General features: G+C 41.3%; 2 protein-coding genes across 6 annotated transcripts in view; one reads left to right on the forward strand and one right to left on the reverse strand.

Moving 5' to 3' along the window:
• Window positions 1-16,380, reverse strand: part of LOC148329930 (golgin subfamily A member 7B-like) — a 178,079-nt gene that overhangs the window by 82,042 nt on the left and 79,657 nt on the right. For all 5 annotated transcript variants that reach the window (XM_088305519.1, XM_088305517.1, XM_088305518.1 and 2 more), the window contains one exon: window positions 6,472-6,530. Coding sequence is in view for 2 of the 5 variants with exons in the window: in XM_088305522.1 (XP_088161648.1) it covers window positions 6,472-6,530 (59 nt within the window). In the remaining 3 variants the exon portion in view is untranslated. The remainder of the gene's footprint in view (window positions 1-6,471; window positions 6,531-16,380) is intronic.
• LOC148329932 (zinc finger matrin-type protein 4) overlaps window positions 1,381-16,380 on the forward strand; it is a 54,402-nt gene continuing 39,402 nt past the window's right edge. Inside the window, exon 1 of the mRNA XM_088305516.1 lies at window positions 1,381-1,740. Coding sequence (XP_088161642.1) covers window positions 1,702-1,740 — 39 coding nt within the window. The 5' untranslated portion in view covers window positions 1,381-1,701. The remainder of the gene's footprint in view (window positions 1,741-16,380) is intronic.

The following is a 16,380-nucleotide window of genomic DNA, read 5'->3' on the forward strand; positions in this document are numbered from 1 at the left end:
ATCAGCCAACATTGAAATCATTTGGTTTTCAGGGGGGTGGTCCTTTCTCAGGCAAATGAGCCTGGCTAAAAAAAAAAATAAAACTTGGAACTCCGAATCACAAGCAGGCCCCCACAAAGAGAGCGTTGTATTTTTACTTGTGGGGGCAGGACCTTCCTCACCAACCAGCTGACTTAATCTTGTCAATGGGCATGCAAATCTGTGTGCAACCCATGCCGCTGAAAAATCCCTCCCGATCAAACCGGCACATTGACAACGTCCATCCATTATGTGTACTGCTTCTCCTCACAAGGGTCGCGGGGGGTGCTGGAGCCTATCCCAGCTGTCTTTGGGCAGTAGGCAGGGGGGGACACCCTGAACTGGTTGTTAGCCAATCGCAGGGCACACGTAGACAAACAACCATCCGCGCTCACACACACACTTAGGGGAAATTTAGAGTGTTCAATCAACCTGCCATGCATGTTTTTGGAATGTAGGATGAAACCAGAGTACCAGGAGAAAACAAACATGCAAACGCCACACAGGAAGGACGGCGCCGGAATCAAACCCACAACCTCTGTACTGTGAGGCCAACACGCTAACCGCTGCAGCATGCACACCAACTTGTAAATCTCCACATAGGAAGACCAGAAAGCAGCAAGTTGCAATAGAGGACGAGCGATGCGTCAACTATGGTCGCTGAAAATGGCTCGAAATGGAACGATACTGCAAAGATGAAATGGCACATGTCTCTGATGTACAGTTAAAACTGCGCAACGTCGCAGACGACGGGCTTGCAAATGAGGCAACGAAGGCTTCAACCCCCCCCCCCCCAAAAGGACTAAATTATTTGCCTCCATTTTCACTGGCGAAAGCAGATGTTGGTAATAAACTGGACATTCAGAATTTAACACACTCTGGGTGTTAATACCTCCCATCACCCCAAACCATATCGATGAATGATTTTCTGTTATAATGTCAACATTTCAGGTAAATATTCAGTTGCGGGAGATATCTTTTTGACCAGAACACTTTCACCTGCGGTCACAGCACGTCAAGTTTACATGGTGGAGGGGTTGGGGGGGGAAGAGGAGGGGCTGGGGTGTTCACGACTACTATGAGTCACGTCGGCCACGCTTTTGTGATCATTTTATATAATCCAGCTAATATCAGCGTGGGTGCACGAACCCACTCGTTCGCCCGACGCTCCCACTCACTGTGGCATCTCCCTCCTGCATCCAAAGTGAACGCACAGACAAGCGCGGGCGCGGCGCACCGTGCACGCGGGTCGAGGGCTCTCAGTCTTTTCATTCATCCCAGCGAAGGCTGCGCACATCATCATCATCATCATCATCATCATCCTCTCTCTCCTCCCCCCTCTTCCTCACAATCCCCCCCCCCCCCCCTACCCTTTCTCCGCTGCTGGGATATCTTTCCAGCCAGGCGCCAGTCTCTCCCTAGCACAGTTGGCGGTGCGCGTGACCGAGCGGAGGATCATGTCCACGGCGCTGCGCTTCTTGCCTCCGCGGCACACGGCAGCGAGGAGCCGCTAGAGGACACGCTTCGCTATACCGCTCAACAAGAGAGGACTTTGCGTGCGTATACCACGCACGGACGGAGAGGACTGCCGAGGGACAATAAAAGTGCTTTTGGCGCGGTTTTATCCGGTTGGACGGATTTGTACGGTGCAGGTGCATTGGTGTCAAGACACACGGCGGGCGAATGGTTGTGGAAATTGAAGAGAGCAGTCCCCCCTGCAAGGTGAGACATCAACTTAGTTGCATAAAAGGCTGATGATGCATAAGTTTGTCATTTTGCGGTGAAAATGCAAGAGTGTTTTATTGTGCGCATTGCAAAGTTTGATGCAAAAGTACAGTTGCACACTGCCCATGTGTGCACACGCGAGAGGCAGGTGGTAAATTAGCATAAGAAAATGGGACATGCTCCTCTGATGAGTATATAAATGTGTACAAGAAAGTTTAAGTCCCATCATGATGCATATTTATGACATTGTGTCAGTTTCGGTGTGATGAGAATCTTAACTTTTTGACTCCTGTCATTTTACGCATCGGAACGTGTTACTGCATTAAAAAGTCAGTGGAGTCAAGAAAGGAGTTTGGATTTGAATGTGAGGAAGAATGTTAAGATGAAAATGACAAATTAAGAAACATTTTTGGTGCATTTTGGAGTTAGCGTTGGAGCACTGTGTTTCGAGAGTGCAAATTAAAGTTCAAGTCGTATTTCTGACACTGTGAGCGTATCTGCCTGACCGACAAGCAGACGAGGACAAACATTGAGCTCAAATTTGGAATTTTGACCTATGCTGTCATATTTAAATGCATCACTCCCTTAAATTGGTCATTTTTTCCCCCTTTTTTTGTATGTCCATTTAAATAATAGATCAGAAGCAAAGTTTGATTTTGGCCACTTGTGGTCACCAGCCTCAAATTCTACACTGTAATATCTGTGATGTTGTGAATGTGTGTGCCTTGAAACAGAAGGCCCGGCCTGATGAGTGATGTGGACGTGAGCAAATGAGGATGCGAATTTTGATTGGCTGTTAACTGGCTAACGCGTTAGCCACTGAGTGTGTTCAGTGATGGCGGAAGTTGAGGCAAGTCGGCTAAGAATGTGCTTGTGTTTACTCTAATTTGTTAACGTTCAGAAAATAAAGTGATTGAAACTGCACCAGTCCGTCTCCACCCTTTGGCTGAACCACCTGTAATATATTACATTTCCTTCCTACTAGCAATTAGGCTAATTAGCCAACAATGTTTATGTTACCATAGACATGCAGTTGTGTAACTAAAGCCAATTGCAATTAATTTAATTTAATTTAATTTAATATTTTAATAAGTTTGAAATGACGCCAATCTTCTCTTTTTGTGCATGCCTTCTGGTTAGTGACAGTGCATAAAAATAAATCAGGCGATATAGCACAATATAGGTACAATTATGTAAGCAAAAATCTATATTTTATGAAAAACTGACCGTATAATGATTTCTCATAAGAATCATAAACAATGATTTAACAAAAAAAAAGGTAAATGTGAATACACGTCACTTTATTTCGACACATCTCTGCAAGTGTTGCAGCATGTTGGCGATCCCTGCTTAATTCAATTTTTTCCAACATAGTTTTGCACGCATATTGCGTTTCAGTACATGCAACATGAAGTTTATGGCACTTTTCCAACAGTGTGTGAATATTTGCACGAATGACAGATGAACGAGGCAAAGGCCTCATGACTTTTTTGGTGCATGCTAACGTTTTAAACGACAGGCGAAAGCATCGGTGCCTTAAATAAGATCTTTTTTTATTGGAGTTCTTTCAAGGGTCTGTGTGCGCAACATAAAGTTTAAAGCACAAGTGGCGCACATTTCACAGACTATTTGCACGGATGAAACATGAAAGAGGACTAGCATTAAGATGGAAATTTGGGCTTTGGGGGGTTGAATGTCTGATTGCCTTAAGTGAGCGGTTCTTTTTAAAGACGACTGGGAGGCGTATTTTTGTAAAAATGGGGAGCAAGTTTAAGGCACATTTCTGATTTGGTATTTGCATGAATGACATTTGAATCTGAATCCGAGTTGTGCTGCAGTTTGGACCATTTTTGGTCAAGGAGGATCAGAAGTGAGCAGATATTCGGACTTTTGGTGGTCTTTCTGCAAAGTTAATCCCAAAATTAATGTTTTTTTATTTAAATAAGAATTTTTTTCATGGCGTTTTTGAGTGCAACATATTTAAAAGCACCCAACCTTTTTTTCCGCTGCGTACAGGTTCATACAAGTCTATAACTTTTGTGGAAGGGTAACCGGTGTTGGGGAGCGGGACACTTGTTGCTAATGCTAACAGCTAACTGCTAGCAAGACACGGAAGTCAAGGTAGCTGTTACGATGGCTAACTTCAAAGTAAAAGTCCACTAAGGCTATTTTATTTGCATCAATGACTCAACATATTATTTGTTAAGCTTTATTTTGACGTTAGCAAGAGACAGAAAAAAAATCGTTTCACCCCAAGTTGCCAAAATCCTCACATACATGTGACTTACGTGATCCATGTTGGGTTTCAACTGCATCTGCGGCTATTTTGTGATTGTGGACTAATTATGTTGTCTTCGTGTGATCAATCCACAGTTTTATTTTAATCTGCCATTCCGCGGATCATGCCCCGCCCGAACCGTGGAGCTTGATCCGTCCGGATCACGGGATGGATATAATGGATAGAAGCCTGTCACTTTTCAAAATAAGATATTTTTAGCGTCAAATAATAAATAAACCAGAAGTACAGCAAGATTTTTTTTTTCTTTCATCTGTGCGTCGTGGTCCAAAGTGGCCCGTGGACCTGTGGTTGGAGACCACTTGTTTAAAGCACCTTTTTGTAATGAATTATCTTTGGACTTCCGGAGTCATGAACATAAAATAATACATTATAATAAAAAAAAATTCGAAGCACTTATTTATCGCTGCACATTTGTGTCCCGATTGTATGTAGACAAGTTTTGGAAACGGGGTCAACGTCATTGGTTGACCATGCTGTTTGCGCTTTTAGCAATTGAGGTAATTCATTGTTATAATTACGCTGCTGCTTTGTCAGCCCAAATGCACTCGTCTGCAGTCAGGCCGTCAGATTTGTTGATTGAAGCCGTAATTTCAAATCCACGCGGTGGGAAAAATGTAATGAATGTATCAAAGAGTCATTTAAATAGTTAATTATAACGAAGCAGATAATTTCTCAGCCGTCTAACGGAACAGTGAGAGGAGCTTTAACTTGAACATTGCGACTTCTTGTTTGGCCATTTCGGCCCCGTCTCACTCAAACTGCTGCAATCGCGAGCACTCGTCACTTTGGGACAAGCTTCCAGTCTACTGCCTGCCTGTGAAACTGCGATACCACTTTATGGCCTTTTCACGGCTCTTGTCTGCTTATCACAAGGGCTGCTCATGCACACATGTGTCCACACACAATCCCTAAATCTCGTTCATTCAGACCCAGTAATGAAGTGTCACATGGGTCAAACAATTGGGTTGTTTTCTATCTTTACAAGCAGCCATGCCTTCAATCCTCCGAAAAGGACTTATTTCCCTTCGTGCACTCAATCTTCTGCTCTTATAGGAGGAGTTAAACCCGGTTTATTTTTCAGAATGTAGCCGATGAGTCATTCTCTTGTTGGTACATCTACTTATTGATCTCACCGTGTCAGGTATTGGTGAGCGATTACGCCTGAACCGTACTCAGGCTGCGGTGTCACACAGTCTAAGATAGAATAGAAAAGTGCAAATCGCCAATACGGGCCATTTCGCGAATACAGCAATTCCCAAGCAATGTGTCGTGGACGAGCACCAGAATACCTTGCTTCCATTTCTAACATTCTGCACTCTATTTTCGTAAGATAGGTACACATGCGCTCGGCGGAAAAATTGCCGCGTTTTATTTTGGTGCCGGGGCAAAGTCTTGTTTTCCATGTTCGGGAAATTGGCAGACCTCACCCCGTCTGGCTGGGCGTTCCGGCGAACCGAGAGTGTTCTTTATTACACGTCCACGGTGCACCTAATAATTTGATTACAGAAATTAGACTACATTTAGACCGACTAAAAGCAGGTCTAAGTTGCGGTGCAGGTGGTGTAATGGGATTTTGGTGAATTTGATCTGGAATGTCTCCATATACACTCATAAACAAACACACACACACACACACACACAGGAGTACACGTATACTCTCTAATTATGATACACAGCCCTTTTCATCGCCTTCCTTTCCAGGACTGTCCTCAAATTTGCTCTCCAATTCTTCACAAGTGATCTAGCAGTTAACATGCCTGCGTCACAATTTTGCATTTTCTTACAGTTCCCTCCACTTTCTAAAAGTGGCAGTATTGTTGTCGTATATGGTCACTCCGTCTGCCCCCTCGCCAACCTCGTTCTGCCCGACTGCATTCCCAACGTATGGGCATGCCAATGTAAACTGAAACAGAGGCAGAAAAGTCAACTCTCCGGCTGCAGAGTAAAACTGTTTTGGCATGATAAGGCATACAGATCCAATATTCTGCAATACCAAGCCGCTGAACCGAATGGACTTAAATAATTCAATAAATGCAATTAAACACAGGTACTCACGCGATGATTCACGGTGATCTGCTGAACCCATTTGAACTCAGTTTCTCATCAAAGAGCAGCACTTGAAGCATGTAAATAGTCTCTGTGGGTTGAGTCTTACCGTATGTTCTTAAAGGCCAATTATCATTTCACAAGACTCTGACATGTGATCGCTCCACAATGTTACGGGCACCTATGTTGACACCATGCCTGAATGCTTGCCATATCAGTTACGTTCATTTGGCTTTAAACTTCAAAATATAGGATGTATAATACATGTACATCAAGAAAAACAACAACTTTGAACTAAATAGGACAGCATCATAAATATTGCGATGTGCAGTTATTGCATAAATGAATCGAAATCATAGCATTAATATGTAATGCAAACTTACTTGTCATCATTAGGACGAATCGGGAACATGCGCGGCGGCGGCTCTCCCCACACAAATTCCTGTGGCCATAAAAGAAAACAATAAATTATGATCATGATTTTTGTTTTTTTGTCCTGCTTCAAAGTAGATCATCTTGGAATCGGAACATGTATTAGCAATCGAAGGCAGCGAAAGCAAGACGATACGCCGTATGGGGAAAATGAGTGAATGAAATAAATAAAAGCGGTTTATTAGCTCGTGCATAATGAGGAAGAGCTCTGAGCTCCTCACAAGTAGCCCGTTTGGCTGTGCCACTGTCTATCTCTCGCGAGGTGGTGAAGTGCAAGTGGGGGAGAATCTGATTAACCAACTGGCATAATTTACTCAACCCTGAAGGGATTAGCGGGGAAGCCGTGCTCTTGAAAAGTGCGAGCTTTCCTTCTGCGATGAAATGAAACATTCAAATGCAGTCCGAGGGTCCATGATGGATATGGGAATGCGTTCGTCCATGAATTGATTATTAAGAATTCTGTCCATTGTGTGCAATTGATTGTTAATTACAATTTTTCCCTCCAACCATGACCCTCAGGAAAAAAAGCCATAAATGAGCTTCTGAAACAGGAAAAAAAAAATCTGGAGTTGATATTTTATGTTTTAATCCGAGCATTAATTGATTGTGTGAATGTGATGTGTAGGTGTGTGTGTTTTTGCGAGTCATATCGCTCCATAGCAACAGGCAGCATATCATCTTCAAATATCCTTCTCTCTCACATACAAAGACACGCACACACACACACACACACGGACCGTATGCTGTGACCTTTCTGCTGACTGTGTGCATGCCAGCCTTTGCACGAGTGTATCTGGATCAGCGCTTATGTGTGTGTGTGTGTGTGTGTGTGTGTGTGTGCATCAGCGTGTGGCCCATTTGACCTTTCTCAGTCTATGTTCATTAATAGAGGCATAATAAGTAATACGGAGCTGCCTGCTGTGCTTGTGTACACTCCGGAGATATGGCGAGTGCCAAGTAGATCTTGCCATCCGTCCCTCTCTCACGCAAGGCAGATATCATCATAATTGTGTTGCGCTGGTAATGATTAGTTTACTCAAATGTTAGCATAAAATGATTCATGTATCGCTCAACGGGAACCAGTTGCATCTTTAATATAGATCTGGATGCGCTTGTCATGTTATGTTAATATCAGTGTTGGGCTAATAACTGCTTGCATATTTCATATCCGGAGCCGGGTAGACAGAGCTCTTTAGAAATCAATTTTCGTTCCCCGCATCACCGTGCTCGGAAACTGGCCGTCTGCCAGGTGGGCAGGAAGAGTGAGTGCGGGGGGGGGGGGGGGTATATTGTGGGTGCATTAAGGGAATGAGGCAGTGAAATATCCAAATAGATGATCAAATTTGCCCCAGCCACGTTGGTGACATGCTACTTTAAAATGTCACGGGCGACCCGGACACAGCTGGAAGGGTTGCCGCTTTGACATTTTGGTCACAGCTCTGGGCGCAAGGGAGCGCCGCCAAATCGAAGGAAATGCGTCCAAAAAAATTGAAGCGCCAGGCAGGGGCAAGATGTCATTTGACAAAGGATGAGCAGGATCTGCTTGGACGTGAGCACAACTGTAGGTTCTCCAGAGGAACCTCAAAGGTCCAACACCAAGCTTGTCAAGCTGGGAGTCGTTCAGTGGGAATAGAAATAAAAAGTGGAAGACGTTTAAACCGTAAATAGAGCACAAAGTATGATCCCCAAAACACCTGGATATATTGATGGGGAAATGAAGCTTCAAATCTGCTTCATGAACCAGTTGTAGTATTTTTGGACGCCAGTAGATGGCACTCTCTTGACATTTTTAAACCCTTTATTTAAAGCAACAGTGCCATCTAGAGGACTCAAAAATACAACAACTGGTTCATGAAGCAAATTTGAAGTTTCATTTTCCCATCACTACCTGGATATATTTGACTAGACAATACAATACAACTCTTAAAATTAAATGGATGAAAAATCACTTCTCCTCAGGTGCATGTGTACAACCAAAGGATACTCTCTGATATATAAAAAAAAATTTACTCATCTTGTTCACACAGCGGTGCCTTGACTTAAGAGTTCATTTCATTCCATGACCAACCTTGTAACTCAATTTACTTAAATGTCGTCAAATCAGTTTTAACCATTGAAATGCCATCAAGCCGTTCCAGCTCCACCACCATTAATTAATTACTGTCTACTCTGTCGTATTTGTCTGCATAATATGTGCCCGTAAGGGGCGTGGCCTGGCAAGTGATGTCAGTAGCTTGTCACCCAACACAACACAAAGCAGAACAAAAAAAAAATAAATAACATGAAAAAAATTAATTCAAATCAGTCCATGCACGATTTAGCAAAGCAGCCCCAGAATATAACTGCCTCAGCATTTTTATCCACGTGTACATTCAAATCCCTTTTACGTAACCACCGAGACCTTTCAAAGGTTGAGAAACCCAACATCATATTTGCAAAATTGAAAGCCGCACAACATTTTAAAAGCGACTCCGATTTGTATCGAAGTCGTTTATGAGGGAAATGATGGCGTGCCTGAAAGTCACACACAGTTGTCTATTTATAAATGCTAGGTGCTGCAAGGTCGTGCCCCATTTAATACACTCCGTCGTGTGAGCGTGACGGTCTGTCGGCGTGCTCTTAAAGCTCATACATATCAATAGCACATTTCCCTCAGAGTGTGTCAGGTCAGAATTTGCATGAACACAGCCGAGTACGATATTTATATCAAGTGCATTTGCAAAAAAGAAAATGCGTAAGAATGCGGACTACAAACACAGAAAATTCCATGTCCATGATGCCGAAAGAATATTTCATATGTATTGCGACTTAGAATTTCCATCCATCCATTATCGAAGCCGCTTATCCTCACGAGGGTCGCAGGTGTGCTGAGGACATTTCCAGCCGTCTTTGGGCGGTAGGCGAGGTAATTAGAATATGAAAAACTTAATTAATTTTTCATTTTAAAAATCAATGAACAGACTCACTTCACACAGTTACAGTTTTGAAAGTGCAGGTGTACAGCCAACAAAATCCTCCATCTTAAGATATTTGAATATTTTGTAGGAAATAATGATTTTGTTTTTTTTGTTTTCTTAAAGTAGGCGTTGTGAATTCATCCAATATTTTGGTTTTACCGTTTAAATTTAACAACTGAAAAGAATGGACTGACTGTATCGAAACTCAATGCGTTGCATCGAGGGGTGGGGTGGCCATCGGGAAGTTTGGAAGAGTCTCGAACAGCCGGTCCAGGTAAAAAAAGAATGCACTTCTGACGTTTATATCCGTCAATGGCAGTGAATTAAATTTCATCTTTAAATGATTGAAAATGTCCTCAATTCAATAAGATTGTATTTGTTCAAAAATACACTGATATTCAACATAGTATCATTTCATTTTTTGTATTTTTTTTTTTTTTTAATGACGCAACTACAGGAAGTACCGGGAATATTTATTTGACAACTTGTTACTTTCCCATGCGGATTTTGACAACAACTTGTTTCCACATATCACAGCGAGAGTTCCACTTTCGAACCCCTCCAGGTACGCTAACGCATAATTTCACCCATATACACTTTTGTAATTAGACCATGTGATTGACAGTTGATCGTAAAAGCACAAATGTGGGCGTGTCTCAGTCGCAAGGTGACAGAATCTTTGCATATCCATTTATAAAGTGCTACTTTTGCGCAGAAGAGCCACACTTGAAGGACGTGGGAGGCCGTCAAATAAATTATCCTGCGTTCGCTTTTCAGCGCCGCAGCCGTTCATGTCACCTCACAAAGAGCTTGTTTCTGTTTCCTAATTGGATGATGCAATAATTGAGGCTAGAGGGATTGTGAGCGAGGAAGTATTACAAAATGGCATTTGCCTGACTTGAAATGTTTCCAACATGTATTCATTTTTAAGCAATCCAGTGTTTGATTAAGTGACTGAGGCCTCAAAAGAAACCGTTTTCAATAACTGTGAAAAGATTGCCCTGCACAAGTGACTTTCGGGGATTAAATTCATGAAAATATTGAATTATGACTTGGTGGTGGTATTACATAGAAAGTGTCAAGAATGGCCAAAAACCTTGACGCTGGTATTTTTGTTCCATAGCCTATAAAAAAAATTTAAAAAAAACCCTCTTCGATTGCTTTTTTTTTTTCTTTTTTTTTTTAATAATCGCTTTTGTTCTGTTTGCACCGTTGGACTTTCACATCCGTCACAGATGTGATATTGAAAGAGGTAGTACTTTCTAATTGCCCCAAAGCTCCTAAAGAGTTTGCCTTGCAAAGTTCTACGGAAACACGATAAAAGCAATCAGTCGCTAATCGAATATGGAGAAGCCAGCAGTTTTGTTGCCATCCAGTAAATCCGCTCCCATATGTTACAGCAACATAACAGCCCCATGTTGTCTACCCCCCATTAAGTCCGCGTGCCTACGAGTCTGTTCCTAAACACACAGGGAGGCAGAGATGGGCTCGGTTTAACTGGAAAACTTTTTTTTTTTTTTTTTTTTCCCCCATGAGAATCGTCCTGATTCACCCTCTAATGAGTCCATATTGTGGCCCCAAGCAGACAATCTGCCATTAATACCAGCGAGGACCCCCTGAGAGAGGAACCTCAACACCACACCAGCAGGAAGATTTTTTTTTTTTTTTGTCAAGGATTGTGAGGTGAGAATGAACAAATGGAGGTGATGAAAAGACATTTTCTTTGAGCCACTTCAACCAGCTGGAACTCTTTTACAAATGGGAAGAAGATGTTCTTTTGGACTCTTTGGGTCTAATGATTCAACCAGCAAGGTTGAGAAGAAGCAGCTTTGGGGAAACCGCTCAAAGGATTTTGAAGAGACCTGCTTAAAAAGCAAGTGTCATTCATTGTTTTCAAAACTATATTGTTTTTAGAACGATTATAACTCCCATCATTCGTGTCTGAATTTATTTTGGATCAATTTGAATGTAAAAACAAATGGTCCCAAATGTGTCGTACTTCCAGGGAAAAGCTCTCCTTTGACTGCTTTGTTCATTTCAGAAGGCAGTCTGACATATTGAAGGTACTCCAAAATTCAAATTGAGCATTTTGGTCTCTTGACATACTTAAACAAGTGGCCTGCTCTTCCTTGTTTTTCCCTCCTTAGGATACATTACAGATTATGAGTGCATATTGGATGTCGCTATACACTAACGAAAGAGTTATTGTTGATCTTTTTTTGGTTTTGGTTTGTTTTTTTCAAATAAATCATAACATGGATGAAGCGCAACTTCTTTCGGACTTGTTGAGACATCAAATTGGATGAGACTGACTCAGCGTTTATTTGAAATGGGCTGAGACCTGCCATGTGTGATAGCCAAAAACTGTGAATGTTTGTAATTGCCTCTAAATTGTAAATAACAGTTTCAGTCATCACAATGGAAGAAACGCATTTGAATGGGTGTTTAACGGACATCATAAGTCACATATAAGTCAGGTGAATGGGAAAATATTTGTAATGACACTATCAGAATTTATAAAATTTAATTAATTAAAAATTATTCATTCATAATTTAATTTAATTATAAATTTAATCAAATTATTTATGCTGGGCAAGGGGCTCAAAAAAATTATCTCCCATATTTTCCGGACTATATGGCACAGCAGCTCTTTTTGATGATTAAAAAATAAATAAATAAATAAATAAAAAAAATAATAAACGATACACGAGCCGCACCAGGTTAAAAAATGTTTTACGGCGTGTACAAAACAATTTTGTGCTGTGAATGCACCTAAAGGTATATTAACAGATTCTTAAAACAGTGCCTTTTAACATGGCAACAACTTTGCTAATTAAAATAAAACAGACCCCAAAGAGAAAAAAAATTTTTAAAAATCAAGATTTATTTAATGTATTTTCTGAACTATAGCGCGCCCCCTAGTGGTGAAAGAAAAATCCACGGAAAAGCTGCACCGTTGTATTAGCCGCATGGTTCAAAATCGAGGAAAAAAATCAGGGCTTAGAGTCCGGAAAATACGGTACCTATAAAGTTTAACTCACGGTGTCACTCAATAAATACAAAAATTTTGCATTTGTCTTCAATAAAATTTTCACAACTTTTTGAATCCTTCTGGCATAAAATTATCCCAGTGATCACAAATGTGGTACATTGTTTTTTTTTTTCTAGTATTCTTTTTCAGGAATAAAATAATTTTGTAGAGTCGGTAGCAGACTTGGAAGTGTGGCTGGCGCTCTTGTATCCGTTGTATTTATGAGCGCTTAGAATATTTCAGTGCAGTATCTCCCTGCTGAATATACATTCATAATTGTATCAATAACAACCTGTGTTCAAATGCTATTGTTTATTGTTTCTTGATTTCTCAGGTGCTATTATATTCTTGTATTGGATCGTTTCAGTGCAAGCAGGCGTGCTGTAGTAAAACTGCGGATAATCTCAAAGATGAACACCGGAATGAAGACATTTATTTTACTACATTGCTGATGGGTCACCAGAGCTCCATTTGAGCTCTTGGAGTTTTACATCATTGGACCAACTGCTTGTTGTAAATATCTCCTTTTGCGCACACAGATTGCAAGGAGACGATTCTCCGTAATCTTTGCTGCTCAATGACGGACCGATTCACGTTCAAGGAAACGGAGGGGCTCTTTAAAATTCCTTCCTCCGCAGCTCGCCAAGAATGTTTTTTTTTTCGCTTTCCAGATTGTGAAGATGAACGGACTCTTTAAATGCAAATCAGCGGACGCGCATCGGCGTTGCAAATGTCATGAATAATTTGAGAAGTTTGGCGGGAAGAGTGCTTGAATTCAAGAATCACTGTAATCCACTGGCGTAGTAGTGAGACGCATGACACGGGAGCTCTTCTTTTCTCGAGAGTAGAGAAGTCGAGCCTGCGCCGTCCCCTCATGAATAATCACGGCACTCGAGGCCATGCGAGCGGAGGGAGGAAGCGCACGCGGGCAGCTTGCAACCGCTGCATGCAGTTGAGAACGACAGTGAACAGAACGAGTTTCCACAAAAGGCTTGTTATCGGCCACTCCCCAGATAAATGTGTCAATTTAGGGAGATGTTAATTGGAGTGTTAATTTTAGCAACGCAACTCAGAATCAAAGACATTGGCTGGAGTGATGGGGAAATGAAGCTTCAAATTTGCTTCATGAAACAGTTGTTGTATTTTTGAGTCCTCTAGATGGCACTGTTGCTTTAAAAAATAGGTTTAAAAATCAAAATGCTTCGTTTTCTTCATGAAATGAGGGCTGGAAAATGCAGAGGAATGCTAATAATGTGTCTGTGTCAGCTATTTCGGCTTCTACATTGTATTGTGATTTTGCAGAGTTCTGTTTAGACTCGGCTCTATTTGCATTAGTTGGCTGTATTTAGCACAAAAGGGACTCGCTGCAGTGCAAATGCCATGAATTAGCTTTTGGATTCCTTTGAAGACTTTCCTTTTTTTTTTTTTTTTTTATTACCAGACTCAGCCTGGAACCTTTGATTGCGTCTGTGCAAAAGGGAGGCTTGTTCATCTGGGTGCGCACGTATTTCGAGGGGTAGCAAGAAACTGAGCTGCTTGCGATGTCAACCTTCAAAGTGGCGGCGCTGAGCGCTTTTGCAATGTATGAGGTTTCATATTATCATCAAGCTTGTTGGTCTCGTGAGGGAGTCGTTAAACAGGTCATTGGCTAGCAGGCTGGGGTCAATATTTTACATTCCGGCGGCATAATTTGACATTTCAATTAAAAAAAATAAAGAGCTCCATAGTTCAAACAAAAGAGCTACTTCAGAAAATGTGAACGAAAGACAACAGAGTGTTGCAGTCAAGTTCAGAGTAGCTTTTTTTTTTTTTTTTTTCTCCATGGACTTGGCAGCAAGTACAGCAAACACCTGCTGTGTTTTTTTCTGCAGCGCCATCCCGCCCTGAATTTCTGAAAAGAAATAAAACCCCAGAGCTATGGTTACAAATAGACCGTAGTTTAGGATTAGAGTTAGGATTTAAGGTCATGGTTAAATTTTGGGAGGTGAGGTGTTTTTTCTTTCACCACTAGGGGCGCTCTATAGTTATTTATTTATATATATATATATATATATATATATATATATATATATATATGGTATATACATGGCTTTATTTGCTGCTTTACTTATCATTCAGGTTAAATTTAAGAGTTTAGGTTTATGGTTAAATTTGGGATTAGCAGGTTTAGGGTTAGGATTAGTAAAGCCGCCTATGGACTATCAAAAACTTAAGTCTCCCGATAGCAAATGTTGCCCACCTCTATTCCACAGCATCACGTTCATTGTTCTCTAAAAAAAAGCCTTTGACCGACATTTTGAGCAAATGCGGACGATACAGTATTTATGCTAATCCTGCTTCCTATTGCGTTTAAAATTTCCAGATCTCGCTGAACACGAGGTGCTCATTTTGAACAGAGCTATCAAGGTACAAGGAATGTTAAAAATCAAATGGATATACCAAGCTCCGTTGGTTGGAAAAATACCCGAGCGCTTATTAGAAAGATAGAAAAGCCACCTCCAAATGCAGTGACAGCTTTTTCATGAATAATGGGCCACAGGCACGGAGATTTCAGCGAGGAGGCTCAGAGTTCACATCCATGTTAAATACTTGATGTGGTCTTAAAAAGAGAATCCGCTTAAGGTTGACTGTCTTCAGGCGCCTCGATCTGGCTAGCATGCTAATCCGCTTTGCATTTTTTTCCTCGGCGCTGTGTCTAATTAGAGTTTTGGGCTATTTTTTTTCTTTTTTTTAAAGATAGTTTATCATGTCCATCTCTTGTCCTTAATTAAACTCATGTATTCTCAGTTTCAACTTTGAACGTAAATACCGAACGCCGCTTGGGGCTTGGTTTATTTACTCAGTTATGAGAGTTATGTGTTATTATATAATGTATGTTTTCATTTACGGCCGGTGAAACTTGACCCCATAACAAATGAAAAATGATGATTATGGAGTGAACTGAAGTCTCACCAGATTTGTTGGGGTCTTTAAAGCTCTGAATTTTGTATTTTTTTGTTAAGACTAAATTCCAATTCAATTTGTGTGCACTCAAACAGTTCGACTTTAGAAGTTCAGCTGTGTCTTTTATTTCCCAACACCCATTTCCAACTGAGCTTCAGCGACTTGAAAGAATGCACACAAAGCATCAAAAGTCATTTAGAGATCAATTTTTCGAGAATAATTCCACAGTCCGTGCTGCCCTCGTTAAATGGAGCGAAAACGAAATGCAAATAATTCCGCTCAAGAATCAAAAAAACAAGATTGACGATTTACTCTCGGCTTGATCGGACCAAACATCCCGCTTATGCCGAAGAGACAACACGCGCAATTTTTTTGCTTCATGCAGCTTGCAATAACGATCATAATGTCACAATGAAATGAGCAAACATGAAGATATCACAAAGCCCACCACAAAAAGAACATCTCCCCTCTCTCTTCGCCCCGCCCGCTTGCTTCCATCTCTTTCGCACTTTCATTAATTCCTCGGCTATCTGCCTTGCCATCGTTATGCTTTGTTGGTCATGCAGTTCCGCAATTCCCACCAACAGCTCGCCGCCATTAAATAGGCTGCCGCTCAAATCTAATTGCGATATTAAGTACGGAAGGCTATTCCTGCTGTCACTCCATCTTTTAATGAGGCAACAGTTAAACCGGCTGATCTCAAGTCAGTTTTTGAGAGGGTGAGAGACAAATTTAGTCATGCATTTGGTTCTGGAATTGACGTGATTTGCTGGATTATTTTTAAACCTGTGAAAATGGGTTGATTGCGATATACATCTTAAATCTGGATTGAGTTGTCGGGTGGGAATTTTACAGACGCCTGAAACAACTCAAATTTTGTATCTCGTATTCCTTTGGAAATCCGACTGGCAAACGGATGACTCCGAAAA

The sequence above is a fragment of the Idiotropiscis lumnitzeri genome, chromosome 9, assembly GCF_059441095.1.
Source record: "Idiotropiscis lumnitzeri isolate Australia: NSW breed Sydney's pygmy pipehorse chromosome 9, RoL_Ilum_1.0, whole genome shotgun sequence".
NCBI lineage: Eukaryota > Metazoa > Chordata > Actinopteri > Syngnathiformes > Syngnathidae > Idiotropiscis > Idiotropiscis lumnitzeri.